The 26,391-nt window shown below is 46.0% G+C and overlaps 1 protein-coding gene across 2 annotated transcripts in view; it reads right to left on the reverse strand.

Annotated features, from left to right (window-relative positions):
- Nucleotides 1-26,391, reverse strand: part of LOC138283737 (astacin-like metalloendopeptidase) — a 301,255-nt gene that overhangs the window by 81,300 nt on the left and 193,564 nt on the right. For both annotated transcript variants that reach the window (XM_069221780.1, XM_069221781.1), the window contains one exon: nt 15,486-15,613. In XM_069221780.1, coding sequence (XP_069077881.1) covers nt 15,486-15,613 — 128 coding nt within the window. The remainder of the gene's footprint in view (nt 1-15,485; nt 15,614-26,391) is intronic.

Raw genomic sequence — 26,391 nt, forward strand, 5'->3', positions numbered from 1 at the left:
GAGGAAACATATGCTGGAAATTTTGTATTCGACTTGCGTTGCGGTATGCTAAACCTAATTGAGTGCTCAGAATGACCCCTTAATATGGTTGGATCTGAAGGGGTTCTAGATGAGATTTTACAATGTTGAGTGTGAACCCTAACTTGTGAAGAAGGTTCTCTGTAATTTGTATGTGGGACTGGCACTGCTGCAGCGTGCTGGCTTTGATAAGCCAGTCGTCGAGATATGGGAAGACATGAATCTTTTGTCGTCTGAGATGTGCTGCAACCACTGCTAGGCATTTGGTAGAACTTTGAATTGATAATGTTTGCCGGCAACCACAAATCTTAACTATTTGGAAATATGCATCTTTGAGGTCTGGAGCTGTCATAAAGATTCCTTGTTGAAGGAGTGGAATGACATCCTGAAGCATGACCATGTGAAAGTGTTCTGAAAAAAGGTATTGATTCAGGGGCCTGAGATCTAAAAGGGGCCTGAGAGACCTGTCCTTTTTTTGAAATAAGGAAATATAGCGAATATAGTCCTGTTTCTTTAATATGGGGGTGAAACCAGTTCTATAGACCGCTTTGAAAGGAAAGCTTGTACCTCTTCTTTGAGGAGAGCGATGTGTTCTTGAGATAACCTGTGTGTGCGAAGAGGGACATTGGGAGGTGTGGTTGAGAGTTCCATGATCCAACCATGTTGGATAATGGACAGGACCCATTGGTCCAATGTTACTTGTGTCCAGTGATTGAAGAAGACTTGGTGTTATATGAGATTAGGTATGTTGAGGTAGTCAGTGTTTTGTTGTGGGACCTGAGCCCTGAGATTTGATGTTTTTGCCACTGCTTCTGAAATATTACCTCTGAATGCCCCTCTAAAAGAGCCTCTGGTTTAAGAACCTGAGGCCTGTTTGTTTTGAGAGGTGGAAGGTTCTGAAGAAGTTGCTGATTTGTAAATGCTCCATAGAGTGGATGATGAAATAATTCCTTCTGTGACTGTGACTGAAGAGCTCCCATGGTCTGTGTCCTCCTTTAGTATATCCAAGGTGGAATCAACTTGTGGACCAAAGAAGTGCTCTCTATTGAAGGGCATATTAAAAATTGCCTGCTATGCTTCTGGCTTAAAACCAAAACACCTAAGACATGCATGTCTTCTAATTAGGACACTTGTGTTTATACCTCTTGCTGCGGTATCTGCAGCATCCAGTGCACAGCTGAATTGTCGGTAATGGTTTGGCCCATCAACACAATTTCTTGGCCATGTTTGTGATGTACCCTTGGGATATATTGGGAGATATTGGAGGAGATTCTCCATTTCATCCCAGTGAGCTCTATCGTACCTAGAAAGTAGGGTTTGCGAATTGGCTTTCTGCCAGTAATTAGCAGCTTGCGCAGCCACTCTTTTGCCAGCCGCATCAATCTTTTTACTCTATTTGTTGGGTGGGGAAGAGTCTCCAGTGGCCTGGCTATTATCCCTTTTCTGGCAGTAGTAGCCTCTATAGAGTCTGGCAGCAATTGTGATCTGTTAAATAAAGGGTCCAAAGGTGCTGGCTTGCATTTTTTATCTACCCTCGATGTTATTATTCTGGAACGGACAGGCTCTTGGAAAATGTTGTTTGCATACCACATCATACCTGAAAGCATAGGAATATATTGGGTGTCCCTGTGTGTAGTGGTAAGTGTGTCAAACAGAAAATTCTGTTCAATTGGATGCTTATGTAAAGGTACATTATGGTACGCAGCTGCCCTAGCAATGACGTGTTGGTGATGCACCTTATACTAGGTCCAGGCAACCCCTATTAGTGTGTGAGACAGTGTCTGGGAAGCCAGGGCTCTCTAGTGGTACCTGTGGTCAGGAGCCAAGACTTATCTACCAGGAATGTAAATAACTTGCAATACCATAGCAGTCACACAGTAACTTATCACACATGAAAGGAACCACACAGTTTTGCAAAAATAAAGGTACTTTTTTACAGTAACACTGAACTAGATTACTTATCGGCAGTCTCCCAACTGTAGGTCAGTTCGCACTATATATACACAGTAAGTATTAGGAATTACCATAGAAAAACAAGCATTGGCTAGAATTAGCAGAAAATAGCTGGGGCCCTATTGGGGGGTGGGCAAAACCATACACCAAAATAGTGGAATGCGAAGTTAGGCCCGCACCCAAGAATGTGAAATAGTTAGAAGGGAGCTGGGAGAACTCGAGACCCTAAGAGGTGTGTACCTAGGTGACCGCCAGCGACCAGGAGAGTCAAGGTAAGTTACCCGATCTTCCCAAAGACTAACAAGGGGACTTGGAAAAGAGTAATTGCAAGACCAGGACCAGTCCGGTAGAACACAACAGTGGATTCCAGAAGAAGAGGACCTGCCAGAGAAGGAGATAGAGTCAGGTTCACGCGGGAGTGTCCAGGTGGGGCAGGCGCCACTACCCACCCTTCAATTGATGAAGATCCGGGTTGACTAGGGAAGATGAAGATCAGCTGTGTAGCCCATGAGTGGCAAGGAGGTCCTTGGAGTTGTGCAGATGATGTCCCACGCCAGTCACCAGGTTGCAGATGGTCAGAGGTCAGGAGGACCACCATCAAGCCTTGGCAAATGCAAATCTGGGCAGTAGAGGATTTGCAGTGAAGAAGAGGACCAGCAAGGTCCAGGGGACTCGACCCTCTGTAGGGAGTCCAGGCAGACCCTCAGAAGTGGGGAGAGCCAGAAGAAGCAGTCGCAGCCCCAGAAGGCAATCCACTGGCAGCAGGCACAGTAAGTGGCAATGAGGCCTAGTCAGCACACATAGAGAGGAGTCCCATGTTACTAGAGCAGCATACGAGAGACTGTCCTTGCAAAGATGAAGTGCTGGATGCCGCGGCTACTTGGAGCCTGAAGATCCCTTAGAGCAGGAGTCAACAAGCCTTGGTTGCAGGTGCACAGGGGTAGTGTCCAGCAAGGAGAGGCAAGGGCCTACTGTCTCCCAAGATGGACAGAGGGCTGAGAGGACCAAGAGCACTCAGGACCACAACCTGTGTTGGAGGATCCACGCAGTTCCTGTGGAGAGCAGATCCCAGCAGCCGGACGTCATTGCCTTAGGTGCCTGCTGATGCAGGGGAGTGACTCCTTCACTCCAAGGGAGAGTCCTTCTTGCTTCTTTGGTGCAGGTGAAGTCTTGCTGACTCCAGAGGTTGCACAGCCATGGAAATGTTGCAATTACTGGAAGGAGCCGAAGAAACAATGTTGCAAGGCAAGGTCATCTTGGGAGCTGCAGGCTTGTGCAGTCAGCAGCGGTTCCGGTGGCCAGGAGAAGAGGCTGATGCAGAAGAATCCTAGTGGAGTCTTGCTTATTGAATCTGGGTACCCACCCGCAAGGGAGTCCCTAAATAGCCCTAACAGGGGGCTTGGTAACTCTGCAGGGTGACCGCCTATCAGAGGGGTCACTGACGTCAGTCACCTGTCCTGACCAACCAGATGCTCCCCGAGAGGTCGGTACATCTTGTTTCTGAGATGGCAGAATCAAGGGGCCACCTGGAGGAGCGCAGGGCACCTCCCCTGGGGTGGTGATGGACAGAGGAGTGGTCACTCCCTTTTCCTTTTTGTGGTCACTCCCCTTTCTTTTGTGTGGTTCCGTGCCAGAGCAGGGACTGGGGGGGTCCCTGGACTGGTGCAAACCAGATTATGCAAGGAGGGCACCAAATGTGCCCTTCAAAGCAAGCTGTGGCATGGGGAGACTACCCCTCACCAACCTTGTAACACCTATTTCCAAGGGAGAGGGTGTTGCCCCACTCCCTTACAGGAAATCTTTTGTTTTTACTTCCCCTGCTTGAGCTGGTCAAGCAGCAGGAGGGCATAAGCCTGCTTGAAGCGGTGCAGCAGAGTATGGTGCCTACAAAACCTTGAAAACTGGTATTAGCAATACTGGGGGTTCTCTATTAGTATTGGGGTATGATTCTGACATGTTTGATACCAAACATGCCTGAAATCGGAGTTATCATTATGTAGCTGGACCACAGGTACTGACCTATGGCCAGTACCCAGGTAAAATGGCCTCTCCGCACTCACGAAGTCCACTGCATTGGAACTGGAGTTTGTAGGAGCACCTATGCTCATGCAGGGGTGCCCTCACACACAGGAATGTGCACCCTGCACTCTGGGCTAGCAGAGCCACCAATAGGGGTGACTTACAGTGACCTGGTGCAGTGACCAGCGGCTGCAATGGCAGGCTTGCAGACACAGTTTGATTGGGCTGCAATGGGTGCCATAATACATGCTGCAGCCCATGGGGTGTACGAATGCCCTGTGTACTTAAGTACCATATACTAGGGACTTACATGTGTACACCAATATGGCAATTCTAGGGTGTAAAGGGTACCAAAGCAAACAAATTTAGAGGAGCGAGCCAAATCACTTGGGTCCTGGTTAGCAGGATCCTAGTAAAAACAGTCTAAGCACACTGATAAACAGGCAAAAAGTGGGGGTAACCATGCCAAAAAGAGTTACTTTCTTACAGTATGGGTGAAATACTTTGTTGTGGAGTAAAGGGGTGGTGTACATGTGTGTGCCGGTTGCGAAACTAACGTTGGTGCTGAGAGGGGGCAAGCACAACTGTCTGCCCGTATCTAAGAGTTTTTAACACATGGGTGGTCAATGGGTCCAGGAACTTACAATTTACAGCTACTCTGAGATGAATGCCCATCAGTCCTGGTGCCCATTACAAACAGACAAAACACAGCGGGAGCAGGAATGTTGGCAAAACAGTTTGTCACTTTTAAGGCAAGTATGGGAAATATTTACCATAGGTAGTTTAAAAAAAAATATTCTATTAAAAAATTACACGTGGCTTCTCAATGGCACTCCTTTATGGTTCCCACCAGGGAGACAAGATTTATACACAGGGAGACAAGCTCCTGGGCGCAAAATATTCATGACCTTCACAACTAACATCTGTAGAGACCTCACTTAACTGACAAGCTACTGTTTCAGTGAGAAATGAAAGACGAGTCACAGTATATGCTTTCAGCAAGTGTTCAAGAAACAACCGGCCCTGATGTTCAGGTGTGGCATTTTGATTTCATGCAGTGACCTTTTCCACTAGTTGTTGCATAAATGTAAAATTTCTTGTTTTTCAAAAGATACGGACTGCAATCAGAAGAACTCGTGGATATCTGCCTTGACTGCAATGGCTGAAAAGATGATTTGCTTAGCATATATAGCAGAATGCAAAAAGCAAAAAGGCTTTTTTTTAACATGTGGCGCTCCTAATAGTAGAGCCAGTAGAAAGAAGCATGGGCCAGATGTAGCAACCGTTTTGCATGGCGCAAACTTCGAAATTCGCAGTTTGCGCCATGCAAAATGGGCATCGCGATGCACATTCCCATTTTGCGAGTCGGTACCGACTCACAAAATGGGAATGCGACTTGCAAATAGGAAGGGGTGTTCCCTTCCTATTTGCGATTCGCACCGCGATGCAGAATTGCTTTGTGACCGCGAACGCGGTCGCAAACCAATTCGCAGTTAGCACCCATTTGAAGTGGGTGCTAACTCATTCGCAAAATGGGAAAATGGGACCCCTTCCCCCTTTTGAATGTGGCCATAAATATTTTTTCAGAGCAGGCAGTGGTCCAATGGACCACTGCCTGCTCTGAAAAAATGAAACCAAATGGTTTCATTTTTTATTTTGTATTGCAACTCGTTTTCCTTTAAGGAAAACGGGCTACAATACAAAATAAAAACTGCTTTATTAAAAAAGCAGTCACAGACATGGAGGTCTGCTGTCTCCAGCAGGCCACCATCCCTGTGAGTGCAGGGAATTGCAAGGGGTCGCAAATTGCGACCCACATCATTAATATTAATGAAGTGGGTCTTTGCGACCCCCTTGCGATTCGCAGATGATGTCATGGACACCATTCTGCATATGATTTTGCGACTCGCAATTTCTGAGTCGCTAAATCATATCTACCTACATCTGGCCTCAGGTGTCCTCATTTATTTGGCCCCTAATGGGATGTGGCAAGCCATCAAGAGAAATGTTGTACGTATGCAAGGCTGAAATGGTCACCGGGACCCTTCTTGGATATACTGAAACATATACTGGTGAAGTCGGAGATGTGTACTCAAATACACCACTAATAGAAAGTAAGTGAGTTAAAAAGGTGAAATGATAAAATATGTAAGGAATCAGAAGCCTACTGATGTGACAATCGCAACAAGATGATCAACAGCTGCCCGCAAATCACAAATGTTAAAGTTGAGTAGGACTAATCGGTGCCCCAAAAGATGTATACATGCTATAATGATGAACAGCACCTTACAGGTGAAGAACCAGGTTGTTAAGGAACTCCTTATCTGATGCTTCAATATTCTCAAGTATTAGCAACCTTTCAGAAGGGGAAATTCAAGGTTCAATACAACGAGTGCCAGTTTGGGATGAATCCAAAAAGGCAAATGTGGCGTCTATATATGTATATCGCCATATTGGGAACACAAAGGGAAGTTTGTATTGTAATAACACAAAAGTAAATAGTGTTTATTCCCCAACAAGCTTGATGATTATATGGGGCTAAAATCACTTGCGTCCAACCGAGCTGGTGGTATGTCTGAAAAGGCACAATGTTTACCGTTGAACTAAGGAGTACTTTTAGTCACAGTTCTGTAAGTTTAATGGAGTTTTGTCTGACAAAACGACTTAAAACATAAAATTGACTGATCAGGTTCTATAATCCTCTTATTTAAATTATGGGGGAAGAAACTGGGGGAAGAAACTGTAAATTATGAGGTGCAACGAAAATGTGACTATTATACACAAAATACTCAAAATTAATAAAAATCAGGTTTGTCTGAACCCTCAACCTGCTGACTCCAGTCTTTCATCTATATCAATTGACTGTTGTTTGGATAAAAGACAGAAATACAAAAAAAATTCTGCGCTTTGCGTGCTCCCCCTTCTGCAGTGTCAGGACCTTAGACTATTTAAAGTGAGGGAGGGGCTGTGTTGTTAAGGAGCAAAGCAGATAGACTCATCCAGAGGATCCAATTTGTAGTACAAAGGTAGTGTTTAGGGTGACGTCAGAGCCCCTTCCTGATAGGTGCTTACCTGGCTAGGTGACCAATCCCCCTTCCTGTGCTAATTAGGGTCTCCCTCTTGGATGGGTCCTCAGATTCGACATGCAAGATTCCAGCAGAGCTCCTCTGCAACGTTTACTTTGACTTCTGGCCACTGGAATTACAACTGGACTTCACAGGAACCTACAATCTGCAGCTACAATGACTCTGCCATGCAACATTTTTTTCTCCAGCTACTTCCAGCAACTGCAACATTTCCCCGGCTGTGCATCCTCTGAGGGCAACAAGTCTTCAGCCTGCACAAGATGCAGGAAGGAATCTCCCTTGGAGTGAAGGAGTCACTCCCCTGCTTCCGCAGGCACCAACTGCAACAATGAATGGATGCGTGGATCTCCTCTCCTCCAGAGCTGCTTGGATCCTGCATCATGGATGGTGGTCTGTAGTGGTGCCCTTGGTCCTCTCTACCAGCTGTCCAATTTGGGAGATGGTAAGCCCTTGCCTCTCAACACAGGACAGTACCCCCGTGCACCCCCATCTCTTGCAGTTAACAAGGCCTGTTGGCATCTCATCCAAGGGATCTTGAGGCTCCATGTATCCCCCAGCACTCTTCCCTGCGACACACAGCCCTCTGCATGCTTCTCCTGCGACATGGGACTCCTTCCAAGGTGTGCTGTGTGGGCCTCACTGCGACCCCTGTGCTTGCTGCCTGTGGGTCACCTATGTGGGCTGCCTCCTCTTTCTGTGACTCTCCTTAGTGCTGAGGGTCACCCAGGACTCCCCTCCATGCTGGTCCCCGGCAGCCCCGCATCTCTTCTCCAATGACCTTTGTCTTTGGTAAGGATTGTTGGGGGTTCTTCCACACCACTGACCAATTGCAATCCTTCTTCTGGGATGTTGACTGCATCACTTCAGGAACTCTGCAGCTGCTCCACTGCTGCACTGTTGTCTTTGTCCACCATCGACCTGGTCCTGCATCCATAGATGGGTGGGTAGTGGCTCCTGCAGCCACCGGACACTCCAACGTGAACTGGACTTGGTCCCCTTCCTTTTCAGGTCTTCCTCTTCCAGAATCCACCTTTGGTTTCTTGCAGTCTTGTCTGAGTCTTGCATTATCCTTTTTTGAAGTACTTTTGGTGGGTTCGGGGAGAACTAGGTACTTACCTCTCTTCTCTGGGTCACTGAGGGGCACTCTGGTACTTACCTTCTCGGTTTCCCAGTTCCTCCAGCTCCCCTCTTCTGATTCCACTTCCTTGGATGGGGTTCCAACTTTCGCATTTCACTTACTTAGTATATGGTTAGGTTGCCCCCCCAGGCCATCAGTATTTTCTATGGCTTGCACTGTTTTCTATTGCATCCTATGCTAATTCCTGACTCCTAACGTACATATAATAGTGTGTTTACTCACCTCTAGTTGGGGTATTGCCTATATAGTATGTTGGTATTTTTGTTACCCTTATAAAGTACCATTATTTTTGTAGAACAGTGTGGTTCTTTCATGTGTGTGAGTGCTATGTGACTACAGTGGTATTGCATAAGCTTTCCATCTCTCCTAGATAAGTCTTGGCTGCTCATCCACAGCTACCTCTAGAGAGCCTGGCTTCCTAGACATTGACTACACCTGGACCTGGTATAAAGTGATAACACCATAGGTGCTCATCACACACCAGGCAAGCTTCCTAGAGGACCACCCCTAGGGTGTCCAGAGCTGAGGTCCACCCCTCCTGGCAGAATCCTCCATCTTGCTTTGGAGGATATTAGCCAATAGGGTTAGGAATGTGCCCACCTCCCCAAAGGGAGTGGGCACAGGAAAGGGTGTAGCCACACTCAGGGTCAGTAGCCATTGGCTACTGCCCTCTGACCTCTGTAACGCCCCTAAGCATAGTATTTAGGAGCAGCCCTGACCCTACTCTTCAGATTCCTGGTGACCTGACAAGAAAAAGAAGGACTGAAGAGCTCCACCAGCAGAGAAGACTCCAGACAACAAATGACTTGGCCCCAGCCCTTCTAGCCTATCTGCAGCTTCAAGACTCCTGCTACAAGTAGACGACTCGTCCTGCAGGACCAGCGACCTCTACAAACCCCCAGAGGACTGCCTGTCTACCCAATGACCAAGATGAGGACAGCAGCCTTGTCCTCAAAGAAACCTCCAAGAAACCTTCAACAAGAACCACCCCGAATCCCTGAGTCTTGACCACTCTGCACACGATGCCCATGGCCCATGTCAAGGTGGCCCACCAGTCTAGAGAAGGTCACCAGGCGATTCTAACCGCGAGTCCAACCTGGGTTGACCCCTCCTGACTAACACAACTAGGCTTGAAGCCTAAATCCAGAGGACACCCCTGACAGCGACTGGCTCTGGGGAAGATTTCCGAACGCCTAAAGGTACCCCTGCACCCACAGCCCCCTGGCCTTGGGGAGCCCAACTAATGATCCAGAGTCATCCAGTGGGCTCTCTAATTACCTGTTCAGCAGTTGGTTTTCTTCAGTAGACTCCCTGGACAATACCTGTAACATCTTTGTGACCCCCAGGGTTCCTTCACTGAAAAGCATTGGGCTGGGTTTGCACCCGGGAACCTGGTCGCCCCTGTGCCACTGTGGGTATCTGTTTGGTGCTGACCTGTGGCCTCCCAGATGCGTATCAAAACCCCCCAGGTCTGTGCCCTGAATTCACTGTACTTACCTGCAAGCTGTTCCTTTCTGAGTGCTCAGTCTCCTTTGGATTCCATTGGGCGCCGAAAACCAACTTTGACCTCAGCACCTGTGTGCCTTCCCCGTAATGCCGGTGGTGCACTCTTCGCCCCGGATTTATGCTTTTTGCAGCAAAACTGTGCTAATGCAGTTTTGGGACAAAACGTTTAGCGCCGGTTTGTGTCATTTAACAACGCCAGCCGGGTGTTGTATTTATTGAATGGCGCAAGCCGGTGCTAAACTTGGGCTAGAGTCTACAAGAAAGACGCTAGCTGGGTGGGGGTGACGGTAGGGAAGGAGGGGCTTGTGCATCAAAAAATTACGCTAGCCTGGTTAGAGGCAAAAAAAATACCTCTAACCAGACTAGCACCATCACCTGGCACACAACCACCAAAAACATGACTTCTGTCTTAGGAAAGACAGGAGTCATGCCCACCACCCCAATAGCCTGGACATTTGTTCCCTGGGTATGGCCATTGCACACTGTGCCATTGGGGGGCCCTAATTTAGGCCCCCCAATGGCACTTTAGAATTTGTTTTTAAATTACCTACCACTACTTATCTGGGATGGGGTCCACAATCCTCTGGTGTCCTTCTGGTGTGGGTGGGGGTGTTCCGGGACTTGGGGTGGGCACCTGTGGACCCATTCCATGGTGTTTGACCATGGAAATGGGTCCACAGGCTCCCTCACACCTGGTCTGACCCAGGTGTTAAATAATGGTGCTAAGTAAGCTTAGCACCATTATTTAGCCCCGCCTCCTACCTATCCTGTGTGTCATTTTAGCATGGGGGTTGAAAATGGAGCTATGGGGTTAGCACCATTTTTTGGATGGGAATGCCTACCTTCCATCTTATTGACGCAATGCAGGTTCACACATGTAAAAAATGGTGCAAACTCCAATATTTTGACGCTAGACATGTCTAACGTCAAAATATAAATATAGAGTCTAGTTTGCACTGAGTTTGCGTAAAAAAATGAAGCAAATTCGGTGCAAACAGAGTATAAATATGCCCTTAAGGCCCGTATTTATACTTTTTTAGTGCCGCATTTGCGTAATTTTTTTACGCAAAAACGGCACAAACTTACAAACTACAATTATATTTTGTAAGTTTGCACCGCTTTTGCATCAAAAAGCAGCGCAAATGCAGCGCTAAAATATTATAAATATGGGCCTAAGTGTTTAGTGGCCTCTCTCCATGCCCTTACTACCATTTGAGTGTGTAGCTGGAGTGTATGTTCTCGTCGCCTGTCATATATGATAGATCGGTAACCTCAATCAATCAATCAATCAATCAAGGATTTATAGAGCGCACTAGTCACCCGTTAGGGTGTCAAGGCGCTGGGGGGGGAGCTACTGGTCGTAGAGCCATGTCTTGAGGCGTTTCCTGAATGTCAAGAGGTCTTGGGTCTAGCGAAAGTGGAGCTGTAGGGAGTTCCAGGTCCTGGTGGCTAGGTGAGTGAAGGATCTTCCTCCGGCGGTGGTGCGGCGGATGCAGGGGAAGGAGGCGAGGCTGGCGGAGCGAAGATTGCGGGTGGGGGTGTGGAAGGTGAGTCTGTCATTGAGGTAGGCAGGGCCTGTGTTGTGGAGGGCCTTGTGTGGGTGGATGAGGAGTTTGAAGGTGATCCTCTTTGATACTGGTAGCCAGTGTAGGTCTCAGAGGTGAGAGGAAATGTGGTCGCGGCGTGGGACGTCCAGAATGAGGCGGGCGGATGCGTTCTGGATTCTTTGCAGCTTTGTTAGGAGTTTGGTTGATATTCCTGCATATAGGGCGTTTCCGTAGTCCAATCGGCTGCTGACCAGGGCATGGGTGACAGTTTTCCTGGTTCCGACGGGAATACATTTGAAGATTTTGCGGAGCATACAGAGAGTGTTGTAGCAGGAAAAGAGGATGGCATTGACCTGCTGAGTCATGCTGAGTGTGGAGTCCAGGATGAAGCCCAGGTTGCGTGCGTGGGTGGTGGGTGAGGGTGCGGATCCTAGGGAGGTGGGCCACCAGGAGTCATTCCAAGCTGAGGGGTTGGTGCCAAAGATGAGGATTTCTGTCTTGTCTGTGTTTAACCTGAGGTGGCTTGATTCCATCCAGCTGGCGATGGCGTGAAGTCCGTTGTGGAGGTTGTTCTTGCAGTTGTAGGGTCTTTCGTGAGGGAGAGGTCCCCTTGGCCTCTCCATCGACATGGTAGGCTGGATCTCTGGCATCGCCAAAGACTCACTTATTAATTGTTGTCAATTGTGTCTTCTAATAATAGGCACAGATATTGGGGACTGTCAAGCCGCCCTTGAATACTCCATGCTGAATTTTAGTCAGAGAAATGCGCGAGCTGCCCCTGTCCCACAGGAGCTTACGTATTTCACCATTAAACCTGGAGAAAAAGTCAGCTGTATGGAGTGTTGTGCATCGCATACAGTAAGAGAGGGAGCAACATCATTTTAAAGAGCGCCGCTTGTCCTATTAGGGACACCAGAAGCCCACACCAGTGAATTACATCACTGCGGAGGCGCTCCAACTGTAGAAGCAAGTTTTTCCTCTGGAACTCTTCAGCACTTTGTGACGCGCAGATACCTAGACACTAGAAACCCTCTACCACTAACAGGGCCACATATCTGGGGGGAGTGCTCCTCCCCCTCACTGCCAGGGGAAAAACCAGGGATTTTTCCCAGTTGATCGTATATCCAGAGTGGCATCTATAAATGTGGAAAATATGGAGTATTTGGTCTACTGTAATGCAGGGACACGTGACATATAATAGGATGTCATCAGCGTATAAGTAGATTCTCTGTTCCCAACCATTGCCCCCTCGATGCCTCGTATAAGAGGGTCCTGTCACACCCATGAAGCCAGTGGTTTCAGGGCCAAGGCAAAAAACATTGGAGACAGGGGGCAACCCTGTCTCATGCCCCTTCTCAGGACAAACAGGCAGGACAAGACTTCATTCACTCTAACTCTAGCCAAGGGTCCTTGGTAGAGGAGTCAAACCCAGCCACAGAACTGAGGGCCGAAGCCTAGCCTGTCCAAGGTTGCAAATAAGTATGGCCATTCAACACTGTCAAACAACATTTATGCATCTAAAGAGAGTAGTACTACCTCTTCATTATAGGGGGTTCCAGTCATGTGAAGGACGCCAAAGAGTCATCTAAGACTGAGGCGTGTGTTTCTATGGAGCATGAAGCCAGATTGATCTGGGTGTATCACTGTAGTCTGGTGGCCAGGACCTTAGCCTCTACGTTGAGGAGTGAGATGGCGATATGAACTGCCCTCTGTGGGCGGCTTACACCTTTTGGGGATCATAACAATTGTAGCTAGTCTCTGATCTTCCAGGAGAACACCCTTCATGCGAGCTACATGAAACATATCCAGCATATACTTTGCTGCTTTATCGGACACACATTTATATAGTTCGGGAGGAAGACCATTGGGCCCTGTCGCCTTTCCGGACTGTAGTCTACTGATTGCACTCCGCAATTCCTCCAAAGTAAGATCGAGCTCAAGCACATCTCTGTAGTCCTCAAATAGGGTCTTGAGAGTGATATCCCACAGAAGCTCCGCACAGTCCTCACCAGTGCTCACAGGTTCAGAAAAAATAGTAAACTAAGCAGTGATCAGGAAGACTCCCTTAAAACAACGTGCAGTAGAAAATCTGAGAGACTGGAGCCTCTATGGTGAGGGTTCTAAAGGGTGCTGTCGCCTGATTGGCTGGACTTTGTTTTTTTTTAAATGAGGTTAATAAGCTATTAAAATGAATGCCATTGAACATTGACTTCTATGTAGGTTTTTTCTGTATTGCTTTCTTTAATACAGTGAGACTCAGACTTTGAGGCCCGGGAATGATTCAAGTATGTGAATTTATGAAAGATACAAAACTGGAGAAACGTTCCTTTCCATGAACACATCAAGTCCCAATGCTGACATACCAGTAATGCATTCAGAGCCCTTATGTTGGTGAGGTGGGAAAGGCTGGCATCCACTCATACTACTGGACCTCACAGATCACAAATAATCAATGGATGGCTGCATTGGGGCTCTGAAGATCCTGCATTCCATCTGGAGGTTTCACTTCTAGGTCACCACATAACTTTTGTTATTTAATATTGCTATCCCATTCCCCACTTTCTTCCCAAAACTAAAAGGGACATACTCTGTTGCTGGAGAAGGGCCCTCTGCTGGATTCTCCGGGACCAGCAGCCCATGCAGCCAGTTCCCTGTGGTTGAGCAACTGGCTCCCCCAAGTTGCTGGACTGGACTGGAAGGGTTCAAACACAGGGACCTAATCGGTATCTCCCAGCTCAGCGACATCTGGACAGGACCCCAAATGAAGACCTTTCAGGCCTTGTAGGGAGAATTCAAACTCTGCAAACACACTTCTATAACTACTTAAAGCTGCAGCATACACTGATGGTGCACCATTCACAATTGCTTGAGCTACTCCACTTGAGCCTCATGTCTTATCATCCCCGTTGGGCCTGTGTAGCATCATGTGTGTACTCTTTGTATTTCTAAGCCTCAAACTGTGTATAGGTACAATGTAAATATTTATTAAATATGATGACGTTATTGGGTCCGACAGTTCCAATAACATGTCATCATGTCCTGGTTTCGGTAAACCCATCTGCACCAAACCCAACACACCATAACATTTGATGTACAGCACCTCATGTTTGAGATACTACTGCAACTGAAAAATGCTTTCTGTAAAACCCTTGATACTATATAATTTACCACAAATATGTACATTTGTACTTCACACAAATGATATAGCATTTGTTCAGACTTTTACATCTCAACACTGTACCTTTGTGATCTTGAAAACTAATGTAGTCTGCCTTTGTACCTCTTTTGATGGCCATGTTGAAGGTTTCATTACAACCAAACAAAGAATATCATGCCATGTGGAAAGATGGAGGCCACACTTTATTGATTAATTCGATGAGTTTACATGAAAATACTCCAATAGCTAGGAAACAGCTGGACGCTCAACACATTTTATTCATGACTTCTTGGTGAGCAAAACACAGTGCAACCTGAAGGGTATAAGTACCTGGTTGGGGGGTGCTTGACATGGTCAGAGTTTTCAATACTATGTAGTCGCCCAGTGGAGGCTTTCTGTTAGCCAATGTATGCCACCTTCTGCTACCTGTCTTATTGCCCTCTACATTTGCACCTCACCGTCCATGGTTCTCCTTTCCATGCTTCTAATGTACCAACCATGCCACTGCTGAGTAGATATCCCATTGACACTATGAAGTAACTTTACATTCACAAAGACACTGTTACTCTTTGCAGCTGATTTTGAAAATGCTAAGTGCAAATGTGTTGTGTATTAATATCGATTGCAATTGTCGACTGTTGGTGCGAATCCCAATGCACATACAAATTGTGAGCTTTTAATGTGTTACAAGAGAAAGGTGGCACCAAAAAGGGCATCCTCCCTCCTTGCAACTCATAATATAATAGACAAAAGGTTTGCAAACTCTCCTGGAAACAAGAAGTGCTGCCTGAAATGTCCAATGGTTACTGCCTCGCTAGAACAGCTGGTAACCACTCACAAAGTGAAAGCTGCCCATTTTGGACAGCTTTCACTGTTTTTGTGCAAATAACTGGCTTTGACTGTATTAGTTGTCCTTTTTGTCCTGAGCCCAATTGACAAATCAGGAGCAGTGCAGAGGACTAGTCTTAACGCAGCCCAAAATTATGGTACGTTATCCCAGAACTGATAAGGCTGCACCTACATGTGGATGCTGTGTTGAATTACAAGAAGTGAGCACTTACTGCAGTTGTACAGCTTGTTGACTTTGGCCACGTCCAGGTTACTGAGTCCATACCTCTGTCCAATTGCTACAGTGGGGTCCGGTTTTGGAACAATGCTTGGTTGCCACGACGTGATTGAAGATGCATATCTGCAGGAATCAATCAAAAGCTTGCATTACAAACTTAAAGATTTATAGTCTGGGAAGAGGTCAAGAGAGATGCTGAATGGGAGAGGATGTGGCATTACTGTCAGAGCTGGAACTGGGGAATCAGGTTTGAGCCTTGGTGTTGGCTCAGCATCCTTTGATTCTGAGAAAATCGCTTGATCTCCCCCTGCCTAAGAAACAAAATGAATGTGAACTTGTGTAAAGTAACCGGTGCTCATGTAAAGTGCTCCAGTACCTCTGGGTGGAGTCTGCGCTTTATAAAACTGCAATTTTAGACATGAATTACTGCATGCTTTCAACATGGTGGAGGAAAAAAGCTTCATCTAGTTGAGGTGTGCCTTAGGTACAAGGCGGCTAGACAGTCAAATACTTAACAGGTTAAACATAGTAAAGGAAACAGGCTTCTGTAGTGCAGGAGTGGCTTAAGTACAAGGAGTTATGATATGTGGCTGTGATAAATGCATGGAATCACCTTCCAGCAACACTTAAATATTTGTTATTTATTTTGTTGAGTCATGACTTTATTGAGAAAGAGACAGCACAGCGTAAAATTCCAGATGGCCAAATACAATTGTGGTCTATTGTGGTTTACCTAGCCCATTAGGTAGAATACAGGTTTTGGACAGTCAAACTGCTATACATAATATTGCAGCTTGTGTGACCTGGCCCTTTTTGCATGGTCATCCCCAAACATTTTGACTTCTTCCTCCTATTTTTCCGGACCTATTTTTGTTGGCTTCAGGACTCTGGCCCTTTACCACAGCTGACCAGTGCTAAAGTGCAAGGGCTCTCTGTCTAAATTGTATTGGTGATTGGTTTATCCGTGACTGGCATATTTGATTTACTAGTAAGTCCCTAGAGTAGTGCACCATGTGTGCCCAGGGCCTATAAATCAAATACTACCAGTGGGCCTGCAGGACTGATTGTGCCACCTACATGAATAGCCCTGTAAACATCTCAGACCTGCCATTGCAGTGTCTGTGTGTTCAGTTGTGCACTGCCAATTCAACCTGGCAAGTGCACCCACTTGCCAGGCCCAAACCTTCCCTTTTACTACATGTTCTTCACCCATAAGGTAGGCCCTAGGTAGCACCATGGGCAGGGTGCAGTGTATTTAAAAGGTAGGACATGTATTGGTGTGTTTTACATGTTCTGTCAGTGAAATACTGCCAAATTGGGGTTTCACCATTGCCAGGCCTATCTCTCCCATTGGTTAACACAGGGATTGTCTTCAAATATCTTTTAAGTGTCATTTCCCACTCGGAGCAGATAGAGAAATGGAGTTTGGGGTCTCGGAACTCACAATTAAAAAAAAAAAGATTTTAGTAAAATTGGTTTTTAGATTGTAAGTTTGAAAATGCCACTTTTAGGAAGTGGGCATTTACTTGCTTAATCAAAAAGGACCTACACAGTTCCATATAAAATGTCTCTGAAAATAACAGGTAACTAGAAATACAAATTATTTGGAGTAAGAGCCCTCACTCACCTACGGTGACGTGCTTCACCATGGGGCTATGCTCCTCATCATGCCGGCACTGCAATGCCTGAGGGGGGCCGTCAGGCATTGCAGTGCCGGCCTGACGAGGAGCATAGCGTGTATGCTTGCGGGGGTGTTGTGTGTTTGGGAATGAGTGCGTGTATGTCTGTAGGTATGTCTGTATGGATGTGTGCGTGTACGTTTGAATGTGGGTGTGCGTGTCTGACTGTGTGTGTGGATGTTGCCATGTATGTCGGTGTGTGTGCGTGTATGTGTGTTGGTGGTGCCTGCATGCGTGTCGTGTGTGTATGAGTGATGTTATGTTGGGGGTCGGGTGGGGAGGGGGGTCCTGCCACCTTTGGGGGGTGGCAGGGGTGGTGGGGGAGGGAGTTGGGGTGGGGGTGGGGGGTGGGGGAGACCCCTATCAGTGTCAGGTAAGGAATTCCCTGGCACTGATAGTGCTCACCGCCATGGATTTCATGGCGTTTTCAAACCGCATGAAATCCACGGCGGTCATCCGGGTCCAAATACCGCCGGCGGTATAGTGGCGGCCGCCGGGCTGGAGACCCAGGTCTCCAGCCCAGCGGTCGTCTACGCCCTGGCGGGGGAAGGGAGAAGCGGCGGATGACCATGGCGGTAACCGCCATGGTCATAATACAAAATAACCGCCTTCTCCGCCTTCCGCCAGGGTCATAATGACCCCCTATGTGTCTCTGACTGGTTGCTGAATACATGTCTGGGTCAGACTGACAGTTGGGCTGTTTGTGAATTCAATCTAGACAGTAACACAAAGGGAGCTGAGGAGTTTCCTGCATATCCTGATGAGTCTTCCTGTGCTAGAGTGGGAGGGAGGAGCTGACACCTGCACTTGAGAGGGCTGTGCCTGACCTCACACATTACAGTCTCCAACCCCCTAGAGTGTGGCTGGGGCAGGGCAAGGAAGAGCCAGGGTCTTGTGCATTACACAAACTTTCTTTTGAAGTTTGCCTAGTTCAAAGGCAGAAATGATTATAAGTATTGGACTTCTAACCCCACAACTTTAGATTACTTCTGGAGCAAGAGGAACATCTGCCAAAAAGAATAGCTTGATGCTTGAGAAGGCCCTGCCACCCTGCCTGTTTCTTTGCTGTGCTGGACTGCTGTTTCTACCTGAAGAGGGAAAGGACGGGATTTTGCTTTCTGAAATCCTGCTTGGGAAGTTTCTCCAAGGGCTTGGACTGAGCTTGTCCCCTGTTCTGAAGTCTCAGGGACATCAAAGACTTTATCTGCCAGGGCCTGGGCTCTTCTGCTGAGAGTCCTGACTTGCTAAGTGGTGTCACAATATTCAGCATCACCGCACAGACCTGAAGCTGCTTGTCTGGAAATCAACGCATCCCTTCCCTGCAAGGAAAAATTCAATGGGCCACTTGTCTGGTGGGGAAAGAATCGATGCACGGCCTCACTTGCAAGTGAAGGAATCGACGCATCACTTGCTTTTCTGATGCACAGTCGCCCGTGCTGCTTTTTTTTACACATACCAGGTACTTTCTGCTAAAACAATTCATCCATTGATTTCTATGGATTAAGAATCTTTTTACTTCAAAAATTCATATCTTTGCTTGTGTATGCTGGATGTTTTTGTCTTGTTTGACTTAGATAAATATTGGCTAGAGTCCTTTTGTGGTGTTTTCACTGTGTTACTGTGTGAGTTTGTACACATACTTCACACATTGCCTCTGAGATAAGCCTGACTGCTTGTGCCAAGTTACCAAGGAGGAGAGCAGCAGTAACTGTAGCTGTGTACCTCCCGTTCCCTGGCTAGAGTGAGGGTCCCTACTTGGACAGGGTGCAAACTGACTGCCAACCAGAGAACCCATATCTAACAAAGTGTAGGGCCTGCAATTAGTGTGTAATGGTATCTATTGGTTTTAATTGGTATTTTAACTGATAGAACTTCCACATTTATTTATGTGGAATATATAGAAACCAATTTTCACAGCTAAATGGGTTGTGATGGGACCCAGAGAAAATGATTTGCAGTGGTCAACTGGAACTTTGAGCATGGACACCTGTTGAATTGTCAGACCACTGCTACAGTAGTTATGTCTAGAACAAAACAGAGTTATGTAATTTTATGGAATTCAAGCAAAGCTTAAAACAACCATATAAACATTCCAGATACACATCTTATACTATTTTGTAAATATGATTTAAAAACATACAAATGTGGCACATGTATTCATAGAGCAGCGCCGGATGTTTTCTAGGCAAGACTCTTGTTAAACAGAAATTACCAGTTACCATAGCTGCTCTTGATAAGAATAAATAAGATGCAAATCTTGCCAAATTAGTTCCCGGCGAATCGATGTAAAGAAGCAAATAAACTCCTTTATATGAGACTCATTTAACAGAGTCCCCCTTAGTGAAAGGAGTTACAAAGGAGCCCCAATGAGACTTATAAAAATGAAGAGCATTGGTTGTAATTGAGTTCTTTGACTCAGTCTCCCAGAGTACTGACCATAAATTAGTTTACTCATCAGTTCTCCATGGTCGCTTGAGCCCCACATGGTAATGTCCATTTAACTAGAATTTTTCTAATGCCTTAATGGCAATCTTTTGGAGATTTACCAATTTGTTCTTAGCTGTGTACAGGTACTGCTACACCAGAGAGGGTAACCCTATGGCCTGGGGATGAATTTCAAGTACTCCAGAGTAATCTTGGTAATTCCACGTAACTCTTTGACACATAATTACCAATAATTACGCAATTACTCCTTGCATAATCAAGAGGAATTTGGGGGGAACATCCTACCATGAGAGCAGATTTATCCTCTCACCTGTTTTGGATGCAATGGTGCATTTTGTGCTAACGAAATAGAGCTAAATGCCAGTTGTAAATTGGGGAAAAATCCTACCCCAAAACTCGCTCTTCATGTTCTGTTGTATTTAGCACTATTTGTTAGCACAAAATGCATTCTCGCGTCCATTTTGCATGTAAGGGGGATTTTTTTGTGTTAAGAAATAACCCCTGATGCAGAATTATCATTCTCACATAATGTAGGAAACTAGCTCTTTATATGGTGCGCTAAAAGAAGTACACCTCATGGAGAGTCCAGTAAATCCCCAATAGGTTTGCAGAATGCTCTATTTTGTGGTAGTGTGAGCGAGCAGTTAGGCTTACCAGAGGATATTGCTAAGTATTTGTTTTACTCACACAGGCAATAAACGAGACACACACCTGAAGAATAAATCCGAGACGGAATTAGAAAAATAACACTTTTTTTATATATGTTTCAAACCCAAGAACCTCATAATCAGGTAAGTACGTTTTCAAGCATAAATACTTTTCAGATTCAAAAATTAACACTGTGCAATTCTCAGAGTCCTTCAATGTTAACCTATGGAGGAATACAATGGTCAGCAAACACTTATAAGGCCAGTCTCAGGATATTGAGGTAAGTACTGGGCACTGATCAGAACCACACCAGTGGGGTGGCTGGGTGCAGGGGTGTAGTAAGGTGTTGGGTACCCAATGGTTTCCTATGAGAGTTTGGTCCTTGTGAAGACAGGCTGCAGACTCTGGCTAGGAAGCCAATTGGGGGCCTCAAACAGGTAGGTTGTAGACTTGAGGTGCTCGGGGACGTAGGTGCATCTTTGGTCATTTCTTTAGAGCTCAGGGGCAAATGATGCAGGGGTGTCCCTAGGCATCGGGTTTCTTTGTCCGGGAGTACTCAGGGTGAGCGGATCCTGTGTGTTGAGGCTGCAGGCATTACTGGGGAGTCCAGCCGGGGGAGCCAGAGTGTACTCGAACTCAGGGGAGCCCGGGGACGTGGTTGGTACCAGTGATCCATCTCAGATGTGGTCGGGGTGACAGGTGCATTGGTTGCTGTAGATGCCAGGTTTTTTCTCACCACAAGGCTGCGGGAGAGTGGGCCTGAGTGCAAAGGCTGCAGGTGACTTGGGGGAGTTCAAGATGGGTGAGGCCAAACTGGACTAGGACTCTGGAAAGCTGGAGAACCTTGTTGGCACTTGGTTGGCTTCACCTCGGGTCGTGGACGTCAGGTGCAGAGGTCACTTCAGATGTCAGGTCTTTGCTGTTCCTGAGGCTGCAGAGTCTTGTTTTTGAGACTTTGTCGCAAAGCAGAGCCATTGCTCACAGGAGTCTTGAGTGTTTATCGAAGGCAGGCAGTCCTCCTGGGTTTCTTGGAGGCTCTGCTGCAGGACGAGTCATCTTTTGGGCAGAGTCTGACGAGGTCAGCAAGCAGGCCGGTGGGGCTGGTTTTAAGTCAGGTGTTTCTTCTTTTCCTCGTCTACAGGTACAACTCTTCTTTGTCCTTTGCTTTTTAGGTCGTGAGTTCTAGGGTTCAGGGGGGCCACCTAAATACTCAATTTATGGGAATTATAGGGAGTACCGGACGGTAGCCAATGGGCTGCCCACGTTTAGGGCGACTACACCCTTGTTATGACCACTTCCGCTGGGAAAGTGTGCATAGCCCTAATCCTAGTGGCCTAATTCCTTCCAAACAGGATGGAGGAATTTAAAAAGTAGTGTCCACTTCAGCTTGTCCACCTTAGGGGTGGGACTGGCATTAGGTGGGCACACCTCCTAATCTGCCTAATTTTCCCACCTGTGCTGCTGCCAAACTTGTGGTCAGGAAAGGGGTGGTTGGTCATCTCCACTGTCTGGAGAGACCTGGGTTGCATTACAAAGGCAGCTAGCTTTTGAAGCTTCCTGCCCTGAAATGTCCATCCTGTCTGGGTTAGGTGATAACACCCCCGCCCAGTGAAGTCTTTTGTCTCTGGCCCTCAAGAGTGCTGGCTCTCACCTTGGGGGGCCAGAAACGTGTCTATGGTGGCTGAACTGGTCAGGACCTGTCAGTCAAACTACTAGCAGCTGGTAGGTTTTCAGTGGGCACCTCTAAGGTGTCCTCCAGGTGCAGTTATTAATAAATCCCTTACTGGCATCAGTGGGGGTTTATTAATCTGAGGTGTTTGTTACCAAACATCCCTGTATTCAGAGAACCCATCACTAAGTTTCCAGTGTCCAGCACATGCATTTAAAATGGCTTCCCTGGTCACTTATGTCTGAGAATCAACAAAGACATAGCAGGGGCATATCTGCTCATGCAGATACACCCTCACATGTAATATAATGCACCCTGCCTTATGGCTGAAAGGCCTGCTAGAGGGGTGACTTACATATATTGCATGCAGTGTTAAGGGGACATGACACACAGGCTTTGTGCCATGTCATGTTTTTACTTTTCTCTGCACCAAGATACGCAGCCCGCAATGGCAGTTGGTCATGTGCTTGGTGAGGGATCCCTTAGGGTGGCACAATTCCTGCTGCAGCCCTTATGGGCCCTCCTTAGTACCTCAGGCCCTAGGTACTTACGAGGGGTACCACTTACTAGGGACTTACAGTGGGTGTTTTTGCTGTTTTGGGGAAAAGAGATCTGGCACCAGGGTCCTTGTTAGCAGGAATCCAGTGCACTTTCAATCGCAATTACACCAGAAACGAGGCAAAAAGTGGAGGGATGACTTAGACTTTTATATTCAAAAGCACGGTATACGCCACACAATCCCGCCTTGCTTCTGTCACAACTGCATATTAGAGAGTACTCATATCCAAAAGCATGGTATACGCCACACAATCCCACCTTACTTCTGTCACAACTGCATATTAGAGAGTACTCATATCCAAAAGCATGGTATACGCCACACAATCCCGCCTTACTTCTGTCACAACTGCATATTAGAGAGTGCTTATATCCAAAAGCATGGTATACGCCACACAATCCCACCTTACTTCTGTCACAACTGCATATTAGAGAGTACTCATATCCAAAAGCATGGTATACGCCACACAATCCCACCTTACTTCTGTCACAACTGCATATTAGAAAGTACTCATATCCAAAAGCATGGTATACGCCACACAATCCCGCCTTGCTTCTGTCACAACTGCATATTAGAGAGTGCTTATATCCAAAAGCATGGTATACGCCACACAATCCCACCTTACTTCTGTCACAACTGCATATTAGAGAGTACTCATATCCAAAAGCATGGTATACGCCACACAATCCCACCTTACTTCTGTCACAACTGCATATTAGAGAGTACTTATATCCAAAAGCACGGTATACGCCACACAATCCCACCTTACTTCTGTCACAACTGCATATTAGAAAGTACTTATATCCAAAAGCACGGTACACACCACACAATCCCACCTTACTTCTGTCACAACTGCATATTAGAAAGTACTTATATCCAAAAGCATGGTATACGCCACACAATCCCACCTTACTTCTGTCACAACTTCATATTGGAGAGTACTTATATCCAAAATCACAGGATATACTACACAATCCCACCTTACTTCTGTCACAGCTTTGGCTTTACATTTCCCGAGTGCCTAATTTATAAAAGAATAAGTGCTGCTGCACAAATATTTGTTCAGAAGCCCGAAACCGGTGTTATGAAGGCCAGGGTGCTAAATACCAGGGCTGCGTAGTCTTGATTTCACTTCATGCCTCTTTTAACCACCCCAGACGCTCTCTTCCCCTTTATCTTACTCTTTCAGGTTCTTTTTAGGTCGAGCATACTAGCGGGCTTGCTCTTCTTTTCCGACGTGTTGGTATGTATCTGGGCTTCTAACCACGCCCACCTCACGCCCATCACTACCACTCATTCGTGGGCTTGCCTTTCAAAAATCCTTTGTTTCCATTGGTAAATGCTTCACATTTGTCCCTTCTTGGGGAGGTTTTGTTACCGCCTTGGCCATCACCCCTGTTACATGGATAATTGCACTTTTGCCGATAACTTTGACTGTAAGCAAACTTCTTCTTCCTTTTGTTTCTCTCTTTGCGCAAACGGCGGTACTGTGAATCGGCTCCCTTATGTCAACTGTTTTACTTTTTATTTTCAGTCTGTGTGGCAAGAAAGTTCCAGTTAGAAAATTACAACGTTAACAGCTTTAACTCGAGCAAACGCTTTTCATTATCGTTTTCGTGCTGTAATACGAACCAGCAGACATCTGTTAAAATCTGGTTTTATTAACTGGTGCTGCCGGACCCACATACCACTGCACTTAGGGCCAGATGTAGCAAAGGTTTTTACCCATTCTGTGTCTATGGGAAAATGTGTTTGTACATATGGCCCACTGTCACTCTTCAGCTTTCACCATTTACTTGTTTGTTAAACTTTTATGGCAGGATGGAACCGAGTGTAACAAGCGAGAACAAACTTTTCTTTAATCTCTAACCTGAAAACATACATTTCACTTTGTAGGCGAAAAAATTGCAACTCGTTTTTTTCCTCGATCCAGATCAGTGTGTAAAATGTGATTCCTTTAGATCTTCTATAGTTGCCACTATTTTTTTAAATCTTCGTGTTCAAGTATGAGTCATCGTTGATTTGTCACCATTCACAATAGCATTATTCACAGGAAATCGAGATGTTTGCCTTGCTTGAACAAGATGTCATTTTGTAGCCAATTATGAGTCGCTGTGGAGTTATTATCCCTGCTTGTGCTTATTTTAATTCTGCTATTTTAAGTACTGACCTTCAAGAAAAGACTATCATGTAAATAAAAATCATTTTGTGCCCCCTTCTGTGAAACAGGACCATCTCTGGTTGCAGCTACTGTTACTAGGGATGACATAGGGAAACAATGTATCTGATTTACGTGGTAGATGGACTGAGGTGTTAGGGTTTATATTTGGTCATGTTTTCGTTTTTATTGGCCACCATGTCTGTTCATGTTCAGCAGTAAGTATGTTAATATACTATGGGCCACATGTAGCAACTTTCAGATTTGCGACCCGCAAATTGCGAGTCAGAGCGACTTGCAATTTGCGAGTCGCATTTCCGAATGTAGCATGGTGTCCCTGACACCATCTGCGATTCGCAAGAGGGTCGTAAATGCCCACCTCATGAATAATCATGCGGTGGGTCGCAATTTGTGACCCCCTTGCAAATGGAGGCCATCACAGGGATGGTGGCCTGCTGCGGACAGCAGACCACCATGTCTGTGACTGCTTTGCAATAAAGCATTTTTTTTTGTTGTAATGCAGCCCGTTTTCATTAAAGGAAAACGAGATGCATTACAAAAGCAGAAAAATGAAACGTTTTTGGTTCATTTTGTCAGAGCAGGCAGTGGTCCTTAGGACCAATGCCTGCTCTGAAAAAATGTTTCCAGTGACATTCACAACGGGAAGGGGTGCCATGGGTACCCCTTCCCTTTTTACCCTTCCCTTTTGCAAATGTGCTAGCACCCATTTGAAATGGGTGCAAACTGCGAGTGGTTTGCGACTGCGTTCGCGGTCACAAAACAATTCTACATTGCACTGCGAGTCACAATTAGGAAGGGAAAACCCCTTCCTAATTGCAAGTTGCAAACCCATTTTGCGATTCGGTAACCAGGTTACCGAATTGCACAACTGGGTTTGTGCATTGCGATGTGCTTTTTGCACGTCACAAACAGTGAAATTTGCTGTTTGCGACATGCAAAAAGTTTACTACATGTGGCCCTACGTTAACAATTAGTCTGAAAACTGAGGGGTATTATGAAAAAAACACAAAATAATAATTAAAAAAATAAAATAAATAATGGCAATATTTTATTTTTTTGCTGCAGCTAGAGGAAGAAGGTAAGTGGAAGTGCTTTAGTTATATGCAGGGCCACTGGAATTAAGTGGCAGAGAGCACCACATTATGCAACATGGTTGATCAATTTATGTGGCAAGAAAAGTCCAGTTATGCATTTACAACACAAATAGCTCTAACTCAAGCACGTGCTAAATCTACTGAATTGCAAATGCTTGTTTTATCTCTGATTTCTCTCTAAGTGACTGTTTTTCCATTTATCTCTTTCTTTCTTTGAGTTTCTTTCTGTCTTGCTCTGGAGCAAAGTTTGTTCAGGAAAAATAATTGCTGATTCCCAAAAATGAGTGCTGGTGGGCCGCATCTGCAAGCATTTGCTCAAATTAAACACTGCCTTGCTCCTGCAAGTATTCTCTCACAATAGTCCATTTGTCATGATAAAAATCACTAATACTGCCACTAGCTTTTTCAGGGCTCTTGTTTAATATGTTTAGTGCAGACTATTGGTCTGCAAATCCTACTGTAGGAAGCTGGCTATTTATGTAGTGTACCATTGAGTGGCGACACTATGGAGATAGTCCAGGGTGAACCTTGTTGGATGACAAGAGTTAAAATAATACCCCTAAAAGCTCTCTTTTGTGGTAGCGTGGGAGAGGAGTTGGGCGTATAAGAGCATTGACACCAATTTATAAAA

This window comes from Pleurodeles waltl, chromosome 3_1, assembly GCF_031143425.1.
Source record: "Pleurodeles waltl isolate 20211129_DDA chromosome 3_1, aPleWal1.hap1.20221129, whole genome shotgun sequence".
NCBI lineage: Eukaryota > Metazoa > Chordata > Amphibia > Caudata > Salamandridae > Pleurodeles > Pleurodeles waltl.